General features: G+C 47.2%; 1 protein-coding gene across 3 annotated transcripts in view; it reads left to right on the top strand.

Moving 5' to 3' along the window:
* ctnna2 (catenin (cadherin-associated protein), alpha 2) overlaps nucleotides 1-19,980 on the top strand; it is a 1,881,920-nt gene that overhangs the window by 624,538 nt on the left and 1,237,402 nt on the right. The window contains exon 1 of one of the 3 annotated variants that reach the window (XM_070866821.1): nucleotides 4,239-4,344. The exons of the other annotated variants lie outside the window; for them this stretch is intronic. Coding sequence (XP_070722922.1) covers nucleotides 4,342-4,344 — 3 coding nt within the window. The 5' untranslated portion in view covers nucleotides 4,239-4,341. Of the gene's footprint in view, nucleotides 1-4,238; nucleotides 4,345-19,980 lie in introns of those variants that run through there. 3 annotated transcript variants of the gene reach the window in all.

The raw sequence follows: 19,980 nt of genomic DNA, 5'->3' as shown, positions 1-19,980 counted from the left end.
TCTTATAACACTCCTGTGAAGCGCCTTGGGATGTTTTACTATGTTAAAGGTGCTATATAAATACAAGTTGTCATTGTTTAGCACTTCTTAAAGCCCACCTATTTGAACAAGCTTTTAATCACCTCTCTTAACATCTCCTTCTTTGACTGAGGCGTATGAAAGCATGGGCCTTATACTAAACATCCGCAAGACAAAGGTCCTCCATCAGCCTATCCTCGCCGCACAGCGCTGCCCTCCCAGTCATCAAGATCCATGGCCGACAACCTGGACCATTTCCCATACCTCGGGAGCCTCTTATCAACAAAAGCAGACATTGATAAGGAGTGCGCCAGCGCAGCCTTCAGCCGCCTGAGGAAAAGAGTGTTCAAAGACCAGGCCCTCAAATCTACCACCAAGTTCATTGTCTACAGGGCTGTATTAATACCCGCCCTCCTGTATGGCTCAGAGACATGGACCATGTACAGTAGACACCTCAAGCCTTATACTAAACCTCCTCAAGATCCTACAAATCCCCTGGGAGGACAGATGCATCAACATTAGCGTCCTCGACCAGGCGAACATCCCCAGCATTGAAGCACTAACCACACTTGATCAGTTCCGCAGGTCAGGCCACATTGTCCGCATGCCAGACACGAGACTCCCAAAGCAAGCATTCTACTCGGAACTCCTTCAAGGCAAATGAGCCAAAGGTGGACAGAGGAAACATTACAAGGACACCCTCAAAGCCTCCCTGATAAAGTGCAACATCCCCACTGACACCTGGGTGTCCCTGGCCAAAGACTGCCCTAAGTGGTAAAAGTGCTTCCGGGAGGACACTGAGTGCCGCGAGTCTCATCGCCAAGTGGATGCAGAAAACAAGCGCAGGCAGTGGAAAAACGTGCGGCAAACCTGTCCCACCCTCCCTTACCCTCAACGACTGTCTGTCCCACCTGTGGCAGTGACTGTGGCTCTCATATTGGACTGTTCAGCCACCTAAGGACTCATTCTAAGAGTAGAAGCAAGTCTTTCTCGATTCCGAGGAACTGCCTATGATGATCTTGAAACCCACCTATTTGAACAAGCTTTTAATCAGTTCTCTTAATATCTCCTTCTTTGACTCCGAATCGATTGTTGTTTGATTACACTTCTGTGAAGCACCATAGGATATTTTTCTACATTAAAGATGCTATATAAATGAAAGTTACTGTTATTGAGCCCAAGTTTCCACACGATAAAAAACGGGCGCCCCTCCGAGCTGGGCGCCCGTTTTTCGCGCCTAAAACGGCGCCTAAACAAAACCGCGCTATTCTCGAGCGCCCTGCAGCTCCATGTCTGCCTGGCGCGGCGTGCAGGGGGCGGAGCCTATCACTCGCGCCGATTTTGTAAGTGGGAGGGGGCGGGTACCATTTAAATTAGTTTTTTTCCTGCTGGCAACCCTGCGCGTGCGCGTTGGAGCATTCGCGCACGCGCAGTGTGAAGGAAACATTGGCACTCGGCCATTTTTGTAGTTCTTTGTAGCTGTTTAATTTTTGAACATTTTTTAATAAAAGCACATTGCCATCAGCTCGCGCCCACCCGCCGTCTGGAATGGCTTCCTCCCCCCCCCGGTGCGGTCGGGCGGTTGGTCGGTCGGGCCCGCACTCACTCCCTCCCGCCCGCCCGCTGTCTGGACTGGCTTCCTCCCCCCCCCCCCCTGCCGTCGGGAACGAACGAACGAACTTGAGGCTGGCTGAAGCACTTTCACACAGGTAGGAAGATGGTTTATTTGATCTTTTCTTTGCTTATAAATTTTTATTCAGGTTGGATTTATTTGTATAATATTTGTAGAAGTATAAATAAGGATTTATTGTAGAATTTAATGACTTCCCTTCCCCCCCCCGCCCTCCCCCCCCCCCCCCCCACCTCGTTCTGGTCGCCTAATTTGTAACCTGTGCCTGATTTTTTAATGTGTAGAACAGGTTTTTTCAGTTCTACAAAAATCTTCACTTGCTCCATTCTAAGTTAGTTTGGAGTACGTTTTCACTGTGCAAACTTTGAAATCAGGCGTCAGTGGCCGGACACACCCCCTTTTGAAGAAAAAATTCTGTTCCAAAGTAGAACTGTTCTACCTGACTAGAACTGCAGAAAAAAAAATGTGGAGAATTGCGATTTCTAAGATAGTCCGTTCTCCACCAGTTGCTCCTAAAAATCAGGCGCAAATCATGTGAAAACTTGGGCCCATTATGTCTGTAATGTACTTATGAATGACTCCACGAGGCAATGTGTTGTACTCAAACTGTAGTGACCTTGGTCCTTTGCTCGTAACTCCAGAGCGAGGCAGCCGCATGGTGGCTCCCCTTTTATTCAGCCCCTGCCACCAAGACAGGAAACCCCGGTCTCCACCAGTTGCACCCTCTGGTGGTGCCAGCATGTATATACACAGTGTAAACCTTATTGACAGTCCATCAGGTAAACAAGTCTCCATCTTATGCAACTATACAGTGACTACACAGAGTATATCTATAGTCTGCATATATAACATCACTCTCCCCCAAGTCCCTTGTGCCAATTACCTTTGCACTAAGTGCTTTGGCTGAGCTCTCCCCAGACTTAAGTGCCAATAGCCCTTGCACTTTGGCTGTGCTTTGGCTTGGCTCTCTCCCTTTTAACCCCCAAGTCCTTTTGCCACAACATTGAGTAGTGGTTACCAGTTTGGATCGTTCGATGATGCAGTGGAGGTTCCAGTGGGTTCTGGGTGTGTTCCATGTGTGTGTCCATGGTTACATACATCCATTTCACCCCCCACAGCGAGGTCATGCAGCTGGCCCATTACATTAACATACAGGATCAGACACAGTGCAAGTACAAAGAAAGGAAGAAGAAAAAGTTTTACACTTTGTATCGTGACACCTTGGTTCAGGGGTCTGTGGCTCTCGTATCGGAATGTTCAGCCATCAAAGAACTCACTATGGGAGTGGAAGCAAGTCTTCCTCGATTCCGAGGGACTGCCTATGATGATGATGATGGTTCAGTGATTACATTCGTTACATTTTACGGTCATGTGCCAGGATTGGGTAGATTGCATTTATGGTTCAGTCATGGTCAGTACCGGACGGAATCCTAGTCATCTGATGGCGGCGCTACTCCCCTGCTAGTGGGATGGGCTTAGTTCGCTCACCTTGCCATGACTCAGGGCTTTTGCCATTGCCTAGTGGTGGGGAGACCACAGATGTGTCCTCATTTGAGGACTGCAGAATCCTCTGCCTGCTCTCTAATGGTGTTGAGAACCTGGCTGTTCCAGGTCCCATTTGGGGAGCTCATTGGTTCTGACCTTTCACTCCCGGACATGGCCGAGGTAGCGACTGGGTCTGGGGGCTGTGCCGTCTCCACTCGGGTGGTGAGCATCGGCGGCCGACTGCGCGTATTGGCGCCATTTTCGTTTCCAGGTCCGTGGCAAATAGTGCCATTGGGTGCCTGCAGCATGGGATAGACCTGGGGCAGGGTATCAAGATCAGTGCCTTCACCCTCCTGAATTTGCTCGCTTGCTACTTTTGGGGACATTCTATTCCCGACATCTCACAACGTTTTGTTCTTTACACTCTTAATCGGTTCGTAACATTGATTGCCATGCATACAATGTTTCTATGTTCAGTTGGTTGCAGGTCTCCTCTAAGAGAACCCTGCCACGCCACGCTGCCTCTCGCTGCAGCAGGGACACCATCTTGCCTCTGTCCTCGAGGTCGACTGCCTTGATCCTTCTCTCCCGCGATTCTGCCACAAAAGCTGGAAGAGTGCTTGTGAATTTGATCTTCCTCCCCAGGAGTCCTGCCACTGGGGCCGGGAAGGTACTTTTAGGTTGTTCCAGTCGGATCATTGCCACGCAGTCATGATGGATGGTCTGTGCCTCAGGTGCTGCGCTGGTCTGTTCTCTGGTGCTTGGCCCAAGCGAAAGTGAGGTTTTGCTCTGCCTGAGCACGGGGGACATCGATTGCTGGAGTGAAGAGGTCTTCCCATTTTCACTGGATCTTCCCCATCCACTTCTTCCAAGTAGCATTGGACCATCACCTGCAACAATCTATATAGGTAACTTGTGCACCACGCCATTATGGATTACACTTACATCCGCACTACCAAGTACTGGAACCAGCTCGGGTCGTTTTTTGTTCCATAGCCTCTCAAAGGCATCCTGGCTCATCACTGACTGGCTCGCTCCCGTGTCCACTTCCATGAAGACGGGAACGCCGTTTATCTCGACTTCCATCTTCACTGGAGGACAGTCGGTGGTGCAGGTCTACACTCCATACACTTCTTCTTGGTGCTGAGCTGCCTCTCTGGCCAAATCATCATACTGGATTCAAAGTCATCTACCGACTCCCCTGTTAGATGGTGAGTCGTATTTCTTTTACACATACGCTGGAGGTGGCCCTTCATGTTACAGGCTTTGCATACATACTCAGCAAACTGGTGAGCCCTCTGGTTTCCTCTGCAACGCCAGTATGGTGTTACTTGATTAGCACCCCTCGGCGGACTCTGAGTTCTGGAACCCTGAGGTCTGTGCTCTCTGCCCAGTCTGGCCTGTGAAAGGCACCATTCTGTGTACAGTACTTGCCAGGTTTGAGTCCACAGGATAAATAATTTGCTTGGTGCTGCAGATTGAGGTCATGAACGCCTGACTGATGCCGATGGCCTTCTGCAGGTTGACTGTGGTGTCGGCAGATAATAGCTTGTGAAGGAGGCCCTCGTGGCCAATTTCCATAACGAAGATGTGTTGCAATGCTTCGTTGAGGTGTGTGCCAAAATCACACGGTGCCGCAAGTCTCCTGAGGTCGGCAGCATATTTTGCAATCTCCTGGCCCTCAGGTCTGCGGTGAGTGTAGACTCTATGCCTGGCCGTAAGGATGCTCTGTTTTGGCTTTAGTTGGTCGTGAATTAGTTCAGTTAGCTCATCGTATGTCTTATCCTTGGCCTTCGTGGGTGCCAGCAAGTTCCTGACGAAGCGGTAGACCTTGGGCCCACAACAGGTCAGCAGTATAGCCTTGCGCTTCTCCGCCGATGTGTCCGTCTCCCCTGCTAGGTCGTTTGCCACAAAATATAGCTCGAGCCTTTCCGTGAAGGCATCCCAATCATCACCCTCTGCGAAGTCTTTTAATGTGCCGAAGGTAGCCATAATCGCGTGAAAGTTCGTATTCTCGTCGCCAGTTATTATGTCTGTAGCGTACTTATGAATGACTCCACCAGGCAATGTGTTGTACTCAAACTGTAGTGACCTTGGTCCTTTACTTGTAACTCCAGAGTGAGGCAGCCGCATGGTGGCTCCCCTTTTATTCCTGCCACTAGGGAAGGAAATCGGTCTCCACCAGTTGCACCCTCTAGTGGTGCCAGCATGTATGTACACAGTGTAAACTTAAATTGATAGTACATCAAGTAAACACGTCTCCATTTTATATAACTATACAGTGACTACACAGAGAGCATATCTATAGTCTGCATATATAACCTTTGTCGCAGCATCTGAACGAGAGATGGTGGTCTTGGGGCACAATGTCCTCCAGGCATTTGGGCTACAGCCATCAGGCTCTTCAGGTAATGCTGCGACATTCAGGAGGAATGGGCTTCAAGGCCAGTGGACATGGATGAGTTCACTTGTCATTTCAGCAGGCTCGGAGTGTGAACGGTATAATAGGACATTGTACACTTTCAGACTTGGTGTGGGGTAAATCAGCATGTCTATGGTTGATAATGAAGAGGAAAGTCATGGGCTGCAGGAGGAAATCTACTGGTCAGGTGGGCGGAGCAGTGGCAAACGGAATTTAATTCAGAGAAGTGAGAGGTGATGCACTTTGGGAGGGCTAATAAGGAAAGGGTATACACATTAAGCGGTAGGCCACTTAATAGTGTAGATGAACAAAGGGATCTTGGAGTGCTTGTCCACAGATCCCTGAAAGTAGCAGGCCAGGTGGATAAGAGGATTACGAAGGCATACGGAATGCTTGCCTTTATTGGCCGAGGCATAGAATATAAGAGCAGGGAGGTGATGCTTAAATTGTATAATACATTGATTAGGCCATAGCTGGAGTACTGCGTGCAGTTCTGGTCGGTGTATTATAGGAAGGACGTGGATGCACTAGAGAGGGTGCAGAGGAGATTTATTAGGCTGCTGCCTGGAATGGAGAATCTTAGTTGTGAGGATAGGCTGGGTTTGTTCTAATTAGAACAGAGGAGTTGAGAGGAGACCTCATTGAGGTGTACAAAATATTGAGGGGCCTGGACATAGTGGATAGTAAGGATCTATTTCCATTGGTGGAGGGGTCTATTACGAGGGGGCATAGTTTTAAGGTAGTTGGTTAAAGGTTTAGAGGGGATATGAGGGGGGGGCTTCTTTAAGCAGAGGGTTGTGAGGATCTGGAACTCACTGCCTGGAGGAGTGGTGGATGCAGAAACCCTCACCACTTTTAATAGATGGTTTGATGGGCACTTAAAGTGCAGTAACCTGCTGGGTTACGGACCTAGAGCTGGTAATTGGGATTAGACTGGATGACCTTTTGGACGGCGTAGATATAATGGTAAATACTGCAGGGAATAGAATACGGCCAGGGTGATGATCTGGACTAGTGTCGATCGCCTGGATGGTTTGGAAAGGAATTTTCCCATATTTTTTTCTCCCTAAATTGACCTGGGTTTTTATCTGGTTTTTGCCTCTCCCGGATCATATGGTTCCGAATGGGGTGGAGTGTAGATGTTTTCAGTATAAGGAGTGTCGCAGTTGTGTGAGGCGGACTGGTTGGGCTGGGTGCTCATTGTCTTTCCGTCATTGTTCATCGGTCTTCGCCGCAAGATCCTGCAAATTCCCTGGGAGGACAGACGCACAAACATTAGCGTCCTCGTCCAGGCCAACATCCCCAGCATTGAAGCACTGACCACATTTGATCAGCTCCACTGGGCAGGCCACATAGTTCGCATGCCAGGCACGAGACTCCCAAAGCAAGCGCTCTACTCGGAAGTCGTCCATGGCAAACGAGCCAAAGGCAGGCAGAGGAAACGTTACAAGGACACCCTCAAAGCCTCCCTGATAAAGTGCGACATCCCCACTGACACCTAGGAGTCCCTGGCCATAGACCGCCCTAAGTGGAGGAAGTTCATCCGGGAGGGCGCAGAGCTCCTCGAGTATCGTCGCTGAGAGCATGCAGAAATCAAGCACAGGCAGCGGAAGGAGCGTGCGGCAAATCAGGCTCCTTTCCCTCTACGACTATCTGTCCCACCTGTGACAGAGACTGTGGTTCTCGTATTGGACTGTACAGCCACCTAAGAACTCATACTAAGAGTTGGAGCAAGTCTTCCTCGACTCCGAGGGACTGCCTATGATGATGATGATGATGATATGTAACCTTTAGGGCTGCTGACTAAGGAGCTCTTTGTTGGCCGGCGCGGACACGATGGGCCGAAATGGCCTCCTTCTGCGCTGTAAATTTCTATGTTTCTGTTTCTCTAACAACTGTTGTTGTACATAGCTCATTGATACATAGCTCACTGAGGGCCTCTGGAGGGAAACACTTGTTACTGTTAGATTTGGCAGACCCTTTTAAATGCTGAAGCACTGCCAGATCAGGACGGAGTGTTCCCTCAAAACATATTTCCATCCTCCAAGAAGTGGGCTAAAAATTGGCAACAATGTTGTCACCAGATTAAAATTTGTGTTTAATGTAGACATTAAAAGAAATGTTTCTGAAAATAATAAATTATGAATGCACAGTTTGCATGGTTCACTGTTCTACCGAAGAAGGTTCTCTGTGCTGGTAGCCGTGGTTTAATATGCTGTATCTGCCTTCCTCCTTAACTAGACTGGACTGACATATGAGGAGAGACTGGATCGACTGGGCCTGTATTCACTGGAGTTTAGAAGGATGAGAGGGGATCTCATAGAAATAGATAAAATTCTGACGGGACTAGACAGGTTAGATGCAGGAAAAATGTTCCCGATGTTGGGGAAGTCCAGAACCAGGGGACACAGTCTAAGGAAAAAGGGTAAGCCACTTAGGACTGAGATGAGGAGAAACTTCTTCACTCAGAGAGTTGTTAACCTGTGGAATTCTCTACTGCAGAGAGTTGTAGATGCCAGTTCATTGGCTATATTCAAGAGGGAGTTAGATATGGCCCTTACGGTTAAAGGGATCAAGGGGTATGGAGAGAAAGCAGGAAAGGGGTACTGAAGTGAATGATCAGCCATGATCTTATTGAATGGTGGTGCAGGATCGAAGGGCCGAATGGCCTCCTGCACCTTTTTTCTATGTTTCTATGTTGCCAGTAGTGATACAGCTGACACGAGTATTGTAGAAAGTGAATAGGCAACAAGGAAGGTTAAGTTGCGTTATTGTTGCTCATCCTGTTGAGGCATCAAAAGTTCTCACTGCCAACTCAAGGACAGGTGTCATCGATGATGCAGAATGGCTATAATAACTAGAAGTAGTAAGTGCTTGACAGCAGTAACAGACTGGAATCATAAGTCTGAGATAACATCACCTCGTAGGACAATATGGAGAGACAAAATTAAGCAGTTCTGGAAGAATGTGCAATTGGATCAGTCCATGCACACACAATTTGCGGAGTTGAATACAACTGACTCCTTATCACTTGACAGCCTTCTTAGTGCAGTGAAATAAAAACAAAAAATGTTGCAAATACTCAGCAGGTCAGGCAGCATCTGTGGAGAGAGAGAAAGAGTTCATGTTTCAGGGCGATAACCTTTCGCCAGAACTTCTGATCAAAGGTTATTGACCTGAAACGTTAACTCTGTTTCTCTCTCCACTTGCTGAGTATTTCCAACAGATTTGAAGATTCAAGTTGATGTCCTTTCATTAGAACTGTTATTAGTGCAGTGGTTGGTATATATATTTTTTGTGTCAAATATTTCAGTAGTTACCATGACATGATGCCTTACCAGTATTTACTTACTAGGGTATTAATGAAATGGTGCAACTTTCCAGTAGTTGATGCAATCAAAGTGATCTAGCAGGGAGGAAGACTGTATTCAAGGGTCTTCAGATTGCCACTAAAATTAAAGTTTAAATAAAAATTGAATGACGAGAGGCCAGCGGACAAGACATGGGAGCTGCAGGACTACTTTTCCTGGCTCCACAGCACTTTTGACAGTGACTACTCTCTTTTCTAAACTAGTGACCCGTGCATGATCTGCAAAGTAACTAGGAAGGGTACATAAGCACAAAGTACCAGTGTTGTCAAGCAGTATTGTGTTCAGTTTTGGTCTCCTAATCTGAGGAAGGACGTTCTTGCTATTGAGAGAGTGCAGCGAAGGTTCACCAGACTAATTCCAGGGATGGCTGGACTGTCATATGAGGAGAGACTGGATCAACTGGGCCTTTAATCACGAGTTTAGAAGGATGAGAGGGGATCTCATAGAAACGTATAAGATTCTGACACGAATGGACAGATTAGATGCGGGAAGAATGTTCCCGATGTTGGGGAAGTCCAGAACCAGGGGACATAGTCTTAGGATAAGGGGTAGGCCATTTAGGACTGAGATGAGGAGAAACTTCTTCACTCAGAGTTGTTAACCTGTGGAATTCCCTGCCGCAGAGAGTTGTTGATGCCAGTTCATTGGATATATTCAAGAGGGAGTTAGATATGGCCCTCACGGCTCAGGGGATCAAGGGGTATCGAGAGAAGGCAGGAAAGAGGTACTGAGGGAATGATCAGCCATGATCTTATTGAATGGCGGTACAGGCTCGAAGGGCCGAATGGTCTACTCCTGCACCTATTTTCTATGGGAAAGATGTGTATAAAATACGTTTCCCCACAAATAGCGACAAATAGTAAAGCGAAGGAAGGGAAGGGAAACTGTGTGATGATGGGGACAGGAGCAAGCTTGTCCAAAAGGTATACAAGTTCTGTTATCTGCTTGGATGCTCTAATAATGACTGCACGAGGCAATGTGTTGTACTTGAACTGTAGTGACCTTAGTCCTTTATTTGTTTACTCCAGAGTGAGAATCACACCTGGTGGGCCTGCCTTTTATACTAGGCCAGGCACACCTGTACAGGTAACCTACAAGTCTCCCACTGCTGTGCCCTCTGGTGGCACACCTTGTGATAGTACCAACAGTAGCCATGTAGGATACATGACATGTTCCAATATCCATTATGGGATAAAGAAAGCCACAGAGGATGGTAATGAAGATGGTAGCCCATTAATGAAAGAAAGATATTAGTTATAGGGAATGAAAGCAGTGAGAGAATTTGGGGGGGTGGATAATGTGCTTTCCAGCTCTGACCTGGAGTCTTAAATGGTGTGTTGCCTCCCAGGTGTGCAGGTAACCTGGGAAGCTGAACTGGACAATGTTACAGGAGAGAAAAAAAGTAGATCATATTTAAAAATACTGTCACAGAGAACAGAACAGCTATAATCCCCTAAGGAAGTAGACCAACAGGGAAAAGACCAACAGAGGTAGTAAAGCAGGAATAAGGGCTAAAAAAATAGATAGTTCCTAAAGTCTAAAGCTACAGGTTGCATGTTTGATGGAGATGAATATAACAAGTTAAAAGGTTAAGAAACTGGTCATGAGCCAAAATGGAAAATGTGGTTAGGATTCAGGGAATCCATAAATATATTCATAGGGAGGTTAAAAAAGTAACAATGTGTCACTGAAAATTTGCAAAGATATGATAGCATTTCTAAAAGATAGCAAATATCTTAAATTAATTCTTCTGTGTTCACAGAGGAGACCATGGAAAATGCACCAGCACAGAAGCTGAATTTCTGGAGGGAGGAAACACCAAAACAAATAGAAATTTCAGATAATGCGAGTACTGACAGGTTGAGTAAGAAAAAGGAAGGCACTAGGCTCTGCTGGATTTCTATAAGTTTTTAAGAAAATGGCAAGCAAAAAAGTCAATTCTTTAGGAGTCATTAGACATTGGAGTAGTACCTGAGAATTGGAAAGTTGCTGATAAAATATCATAGAAACATAGAAAATAGGTGCAGGAGTAGGCCATTCGGCCCTTCTAGCCTGCACCGCCATTCAATGAGTTCATGGCTGAACATGCAACTTCAGTACCCCATTCCTGCTATCAATCTTTAAAAAAGGATACTGCGATAACCCAGGGTACTAAAGACCAGTGAGCCTAAAACAGATGTGGGTAAAGGAGTAGAAGGCATCCTGAGAGAGGTGATAATGAAACTGAGTGGTTTAGTATTGTAAGATAATATTGGTATGGATTATTGGGGCAAGTCCTTGAATGACAACATTCTTGGAGTTCTTTGACAGACTTTGTTGACAACATAAATCTTGTGTCTGCCATCTATTTAGATTTGAACCATGCCACCTAAGCAATTAGTACATAAAGTATGGAGGTATGGAATAAAAAGCAAGCATTTGAGGTAGATTGTAAAAAGTCTGAGAAAAGTAGCTCGACATAATGACTTATTGGTGAGCTGCCACAGGGATTAGTTCTGGATCCATATCCATTGCTGCTCATTAGTGTGTATATATATATATATATATATATATAATTTATTTGTGACTGGGAACAGAGACGATGCTGTCTCAGTTTGCACCATTTTTTTGTTGGGGGATCTTACACAATAGAGAAAAAGGCAAAGTAAAAGAAAGGAATCTGGATAGGTTTGGATAGGTGGGCTGATGAGTGACAAATGCATTTAATGTGTACAAATGCCAAATAATGACGAGGAAGGGAAATAAGAAGCAAAAAATGAATGGCTCTCAGTTACAGATAACAATATAGCAGAGGGACCTGGGGGCCTTGGTGCATTGATCACTGAAACAGACTGCTTAGATTTTGCTCGTTAACAGTTAACGTATGGACCATCAAGGGAAGCATTGGAGTCAATCAGATGGTGAGAAAATATGTAAGGAATTGGTAGATATTTAAGAGAATGAGGGATATTTGTTTTGGGGTCTTTTTCAGTCCAGTATTTTCCCATGTTCTTATGAAGATATATTTCATAAGAACATCATTTTCTTCTATAAAATGGAGTGTGTTGAGCAGTGAACCTTGATTTTTTTAAAAAAAAGTACTCCTCTACACATTCCATCCCTTATATACAAATACGTCGTTTGGTGTTTGACATTATAGCAATGGTTTGAAAATATCTCTGGGAAAATAACACCATCAGATGAACAAATCAATGAAGCGGGATTGATGTAGAGAAGTAATAAAGTCTTTCTCTTAAATTCACCTATATGCTTCAATTATTACAAAATGTTTTGTAACTCTTGAAGATGTTCTCCGGGAGGCATATTTCTCCATGAAAATTCGAGAGCCAAGGAAATAATCACATGTTACAACTCAGTGCTCCAGCGACTGGTTCTGGATCATGAATTGATTTTTAAAAAATCTTCCCTTTCCATATAATTTTCTTCTTCGGCAGTCTCTCGGAGTCGAGGATGACTTGCTTTCACACTAAAATGAGTTTTAAGGTGACTGATGAGATTCGGGATCAATGCGTCTCGGCACAGGTGAGGCAGATGGTGATTGGAGGGACGAGTGGGTTGGGTGCTTGATTTGTTGGACACACCTTCCGCTGTTTGTACTTGGCTCCCACGTGCTCCCGTGTTCGGATCCTTCTCGGATGCTTCTGCTCCACTTTGAACGGTCTTGGGCCAGGGATTCCCAAAAGTCAGTGGAGATGTTGCATTTTTTCAAGGCGGATTTGAGGGTGTCCTTGAAGCATTTTCTCTGCTCTCCTGGGGCTCGCCTGCCATGACGTAGCTCAGAGTAGAACATATAATGTGACATCATTAAAAACCACTGATAGTAAAGCAAATTATATATTATTAGAATATTAGCAAGGAATATGACCATGTAATTCTTTAATAAGAATATGGAGACATTTATATGCTGACTGATATAAAACCAGGGCGGCACAAGCTTAATTTCTGGGTACACAGTACCTTCATTTTAAAACCAACTCCATAGTTCTCCCACAGACATACATTTGTCATTTAAATTTCATCGCATGTTAGAAGAGTAATCTGAAATGCAATAAATAAGTATGTACAAACTCTAAGGGCTGGATTTTCGGCTTTTGCGATTTCGTGACTCTAATCGTGGCGGGGTGTTAAAAATAGCGCCTGAAAATAGTTTGTGCCCTCAACTGCAAGTTTCGGGAAAAATATAAGTTGGAGGAGCGTTAGCATTGAGTTAGGCGTTGCACAACGGACTTTGTGCGCCTGAGCCGAAACTTGCAGCGGTAAAAAAGTTTCATTATTGTTTAGTGTCCTGCAACATAATGTTAGATGGTTTTATTTTGGTGGGGGTAGTTTTTCTGACTTTGTTGCAATAAAATATATGAATCATCATTTGCCATTGATGTCTTGTTCACCAGAGATGTACCTTTATGGGGGCACATAGCGTGTCCAGTATTAGCTCCATCCCTCGGTTTCCTCCATTTAGGAGAAGCCGGTTTATTACGAGCTGGTGACTTGCGACTCTTGGTCCAGCAGCATCTCCACGCTACCTCCCCCGTGGATGGTGTGGCTATTCAATGGGGGCCTCGCCAGGCTCCTTTTCATCATCGTCCTTCTCCTCCTGAGGTGGTCCTGCAATCCCCATTGGCAATGCCTGGCCCCTCATGATAGCCAAGTTGTGCAGCATGCAGCACACCACAATGAATTTGGATACCTATTGAAAGGAAGGAGTATTGAAGGTTGCCTCCAAAGTGGACTAGGCATCGGTCTGCCTGTAGGAGGTGGCATATCTCTGTCAGCACTTCATTTCAGAAGCGCAGCCTTCTCACTCACTGCTCCTCAGAGAGTTGGAGGTATGAGCGCTGGTGCCTGTAAATCCGTAGGGGGTGTGAGGCCTCCTCCCCGTATATCTTCGGCCTCTCCTCATCCATGGGCCGACATCACCAAGAGCCCTACTTCTAGCTTGACACCGCCTGGCAATAGCATAGAGCATGATACACTGCATTAATGCCCCCATTAAGTATTCTCACTGAAGTTGTAAGGGCACTGTAATGGCAGATAAAAGTGAGGTTTGCAAGTCGGAGCTTCACGCAGCATAATGTATGCAACCATTGAAGTCAATGTGACCTGCGATGCAGGATTCTCATCCCGCCATTTAAAAGTACAGCCAGTACTACCTGCTGCACCCTGGAATCACCTGTTTTTTTCAGGCATTTCCTGGGGCGGGCATTAAATGAGATGTAAGGACCAAATGTTCCATTTGGGGTGTTAGCGCAGCATTGCACGATGATTGATGTCACGATCTCAGTCAAAATGAACGGCGTGGCGGTAAGTTTTTTGTGCCACCGCAAATCAGTAGCCAAATCTGTAGAAATAAAGGCAAAATGTAATAGGTAAGTTAACAGATACAACTTTTACCATAAGAAAGCTTGATAATATAAAAACACAGTACAGAAAACTAGAACATCCAAATGCTATAAAATTGACTGTCAATATTAGTATTACACTGCCCCCCAGTGATCAAGATCCACGGCGTGGCCCTGGACACCATGGACCACTTCCCATATCTCGGGAGCCTCCTATCAACAAGAACAGGCATCGACGACGAGATCCAGCACCGCCTACAGTGTGCCAGTGCAGCCTTCGGCCGCCTGAGGAAAAGTGTTTTAGACCAGGCCATCAAAACTGCCACCAAACTCATGGTCTACAGGGCTGTAGTAATACCTTCACTCCTGAATGGCTCAGATACATGGACTATGTACAGCAGATACCTCAAGTTGCTGGAGAAATATCACCAACGATGTCTCGGCAAGATCCTACAAATCCTCTGGGAGGACAGGCGCACCAACGTCAGTGTCCTCGTCCAGCCTAACATTCCCAGCATTGAAGTACTGACCACACTCGATCAGCTCCACTGGGCAGGACACATAGTTTGCATGCCAGACACGCGACTCCCAAAGCAAGTGCTCTACTCGGAGCTCCTTTACGGCAAACGAGCCAAAGGTGGGCAGCAGAAACGCTACAAGGACACCCTCAAAGCCTCCCTGATAAAGTGCAACATCCCCACTGACATCTGGGAGTCCTTGGACCAAGACCGCCCTAAGTGGAGGAAATGCATCCGAGAGGGCGCTGAGCACCTTGAGTCTCAACGCAAGAGCATGCAGAAATCCAAGTGCAGGCAGCGGAAAGAGCGTGCGGCAAACCAGTCCTACCCACCCCTTCCCTCAATGACTATCTGTCCCACCTGTAACAGAGTCTGTGGCTCTCGTATTGGACTGTTCAGCCACCTAAGAACTCACTTCAGGAGTGGAAGCAAGTATTCCTCGATTCCAAGGGACTGCCTATGATGATGATTGTTAGGTATGTAAACCTGTAATTACCATGTCTGACCACCAGAGGGCGTATCCCCTGGAGTCCCAAGGGATCCCACAATCCCTTGGGAGCCCCTGTATATAAGGAGGCCTCACAGGCTGGAGAGGCACTCTGAGATCTGCAGTAAAGGACTACAGTCACACTTACTTTGAGCTTGCAGTATTAAGTCTGACTCTTTATCCAAGATATAACAATGATATGACACTGTATTATGATGTCTGTCTGTCAATATTAACATTACATTTTCTTGGTTTTTTTGCCTCTTGATGGGCTTCCAGGACTAGACCAAATATTAATTATTGGGATTATTGGTGGAACCACTCGTTGGATTTTGCTGATGACATGAGCAAGTTAGTGCCATCTCTGTACAGGGACCCTAAATTTAGACAAAACAGCTAAAATTTTGATTTACTACAGATAGAGTATCATAAAATGGGTTGCTTAATCTGCCACCTTGATCAGTTATGTCGCATGTTCTCCTCCCACTACTGCTGAAGAGGATGAAGTGGAAATTGGATGGCTGGTATGTACTTTATATGGGCCCAAAATTGGCCAGGAGTTGCTCCGTTTTTTTTTGGAGCAACTTGATTTTTCTGGAGTATCTTAAAAATCCCCATTTTGCACATTCAATTTGCGCCAGTGTAAGTGAGTTAGTTAGGATTTTCTTGGTTTGGTTTAGTTTTTTTCAAAAGGGGACGTTACCAGCCACATACGCCAGTTTTGGCCATTTAAGCCACTTTGGACAGCTAATAGTTGCTCCAAATTAACTTAGGCCAGTGTATGTGGCCGCACAGAAAACCCTTACGGAGAGTTAAGAAATCAGCACAGGTAGCCAGAGACACTAAACACCTGCATAACAACATTCAATAAGCATAAAAACCATCAATAATAAATAAAAAATAAAACTTAAGTCCTACCTTCCTAACTCGGCCCGGGAAGTCAGCGGGCCAGCCGGTGCGAGAGGCCACTCAGCCGGGGATAGGTGCAGGAGAGACGACCGAGAGGAAGAGCACGGGGAACTGGCCCCAGGCTCACAGAACACACACACACAGGCAGGCTGGGCTGGGCTCGCACAACACACAGGCTGCAGGAATAAACAGACGGGGCTGGGCTCGCAGAACACACACACAGGCAGGCTGGGCTGTGCTCGCACAACACACAGGCTGCTGGCTGCAGGAATCGACCAGGCTGCAACAGGCTGAGGCGGGGCGGGAGGTGGGTGGTTGACGAAGAGGGAGAGAGAAGTCACATGATTAAAGGGGGAAAGAAGAAAATACCTGTCATGTATTCAACCAGCATTGTAACCCATGTATAAACTGACCTAAGTTGTACACCGTGAGAACACTGACCACTAGGTGGGAGACACTCCTAACCAAAACCTTCAGATATAAAAGGGCAAGCTCCACCCACTTCCTGCACTTGAGTGCTAAGGAATAAAGGATAGGTCACAGACTGACCTCTCAAGCATGGGCCTCCTGTGCATTTATACTGTATAGTAAGGACGTATCAATGGCGACAAGAAATTGGGATTTAAACCACGCGAGCATGGCCACTAGCAGATCAGACGAGAGGTACTGTGTTAAGGAATGGTTGGGACAGAGATTCAACATTGTTAAAGCAGCACACAGTTCTCCAGGCAGACAAGGGCAGTCAGGCATGCCCCAACATGTAATCGAACCCAGAGTGGGAGTTCGACAGAGACGATGGCAAGCTGAACAGTGATTCACGCCATTGCAAGGGACAATACGGCCAGTAATGGGGCCATCAACACCTGTTAATGGCGCACTCAAGGGCAATAACAGGGGCAGTCAGGGACGATCGGCTGGCAAGGGACCTTTTGTTTCAAACCGCAGCTCATGTTGGAGGCGTGGAGGCACACACACAGCCCGAGTTTGCAGAGATGAGCAAAATACCTGCAGAAGTTGCAGAAATGAACGCTGGGGGAAATCGCTGGAAGCTGAAGTTCAGCGAATTCATGTGGAGCACGTATACAGTTCATACACCAGGACACCACCGATAATGAAGAAAGTGCTCCTCGATGGCATCCCAGTATCAATGGAGTTAGACATGGAGGCCAGCCAGTCCCTGATGGGTAAAAAACAGTTCGAAAAGTTGTGGGCGTCCAAGGCCAGGAGGCCAAAATTATCGCCGATTGACGCACAGCTACGGACTTACACAAAACAGATCATTCCGGTGCTAGGCAGCGCCACGGTAGTTGTGACCCACAAAGATTTGGAGAACAGACTGCCACTCTGGATTGTCCCAGAGTACGGTCCCGCACTACTGGGGAGGAGTTGGCTTGCAGTCATGAACTGGAAATGGAGCGATGTCAATGCAATTTCCTCTGTGGAGCGAGTATCATGCTCACAGATCCTGGACAAATTTGACTCATTATTTCAACCCGGCATTGGCACTTTCATGGGGGCCAAGGTAGTGATTCACATAAACCCGGACGCCAGGCCAGTACATCACAAGGCCAGAGCGGTGCCGTACGTGTTGCGGGAAAAGATAGAATGCGAATTGGACCGCCTGCTGAGGGAAGGCATCATCTCGCCAGTCGCATTCAGTGACTGGGCGAGCCCGATTGTGCCAGTGCTCGAGGTGGATGGGTCGGTCAGGATATGTGGCGATTACAAGGCCACCATCAATCGGGTGTCACTCCAAGACCAGTACCCGCTACCGAGAGCGGAGGACCTCTTTGCGACGCTATCCGGTGGCAAACTTTTTTCAAAATTGGACCTGACCTCAGCTTACATGACCCAGGAGCTGGCGAGTGAGTCGAAGAAGCTGACCACCATCACGACACACAAGGGGTTGTTTGAGTACAACAGATGTCCGTTCGGGATTCGCTCGGCCACCGCAATCTTCCAACGAAATATGGAAAGCCTCCTCAAGTCGATTCCAGGGACGGTGGTTTTTCAGGACGACATCCTCATTACGGGTTACGATACTGAAGAACACCTCCACAACCTGGAGGAGCTGCTACGCAGACTGGACCGGGTAAGGCTGCGACTGAAAAGGCAAAGTGCGTCTTCCTAGCTCCAGAGGTAGAATTCCTGGGGATGAGGGTAGCAGCAGACGGGATCAGCCCTACTGCTTCCAAGACGGAAGCGATCCAGAGAGCACCCAGACCCCGTAACACGAAGGAGCTGCGTTCATTCCTGGGGCTCCTGAACTATTTTGGTAACTTTCTTCCCAAATTGAGCACGCTGCTAGATCCGCTACACGTGCTCTTACGCAAAGGTCGCGAATGGGTCTGGGGGGTCAGCCAGGAAAGGGCCTTTAATAGAGCACGCAATTTGTTATGTTCCAACAATCTGTTAACGCTATATGACCCATGTAAGAAACTTGTGTTAATGTGCGATGCGTCGTCCTATGGTGTCGGGTGTGTGTTGCAGGCTGTCAATGCCAAGGGTCAGTTACAGCTGGTAGCTTATGCCTCCAGAAGTCTGTCCCAGGCAGAAAGGGGCTACGGGATGGTAGAAAAGGAGGCGCTCGCATGTGTATATGCAGTAAAGAAAATGCACCAGTGCCTGTTTGGCAGGAAATTTGAGCTGGAGACAGATCACAAACCCCTAACGTCCCTTTTGGCCGCCGACAAGGCCATAAATGCAAACGCATTGGCCCGCATACAGAGGTGGGCACTCACGTTAGCCGCCTATGACTACACAATTCGGCATAGACCGGGCACCAAAAGCTGCACCAATGCACTCAGCAGGCTCCCACTAGCCACCACTGAGGGGGCTACCGAGCATGCTGCTGAGATGGTCATGGCTGTCGAAGCTTTCGGAAGTGAAGGCTCACCCGGGACATCCCATCAGATTAAAGTCTGGACAAATAGAGACCCGCTATTGTCTCTAGTCAAGAAATGTGTCCTGAATGGGGACTGGACAGCCACGTACAGGGCATGCCCTGAGAAATTTAAACCATTTCACAGGCGCAAGGATGAACTCTCGATTCAGGCCGATTGCCTACTGTGGGGAAACCGCGTAGTCATGCCCCCGATGGGCAGAGAGGTGTTCATCAGAGAACTCCACAAGGGCACCCGGGCATTGTCACGATGAAGGCAATTGCCAGGTCACACGTTTGGTGGCCAGGGATAGATGCAGACCTGGAACTTTGTGTTCGCAGGTGCAACACGTGCCCAGCTGGGCCATGCGCCCAGGGAAGCCCCCCTTAGCCCCTGGCCATGGCCCGCCAAGCCTTGGTCACGCATCCATGTGGACTACGCAGGTCCTTTCATGGGGAAAATGTTTTTGGATGTTTTTACTCCAAATGGATCGAATGTGACATTTTAAATTCAAGCCATCCTCTGCCACAGTAGAAAGTCTACGGGCAATGTTCACCGCCCATGGTCTACCAGACATCTTGGTCAGCGACAATGACCCGTGCTTCACAAGCACTGAATTCCAGGACTTCATGCAGGCAATGGAATTAACCATGTTAGAACGACACCGTCCAAGCCGGCCTCAAACGGCCAGGCAGAACGAGCAGTGCAGATAATCAAACAGGGGATGCTCAGAATCCAAGGGGGTTCCCTACAAACCCGCTTATCACGCCTCCTGTTGGCTTATAGATCCCGACCACACTCGCTCACAGGGGTTCCACCCGCAGAGCTGCTAATGAAAAGGACGCTGAAAACCAGGTTATCCCTTATACACCCCACCGTGAAAGAAATTGTCGAGAGCTGGCGCCAGTCACAATATGAC

Source organism: Pristiophorus japonicus, chromosome 2, assembly GCF_044704955.1.
Source record: "Pristiophorus japonicus isolate sPriJap1 chromosome 2, sPriJap1.hap1, whole genome shotgun sequence".
Taxonomy (NCBI): domain Eukaryota; kingdom Metazoa; phylum Chordata; class Chondrichthyes; family Pristiophoridae; genus Pristiophorus; species Pristiophorus japonicus.
Note: the sequence above shows the minus strand (reverse complement) of the source record. Positions and strands in the feature narration are given on the sequence as shown.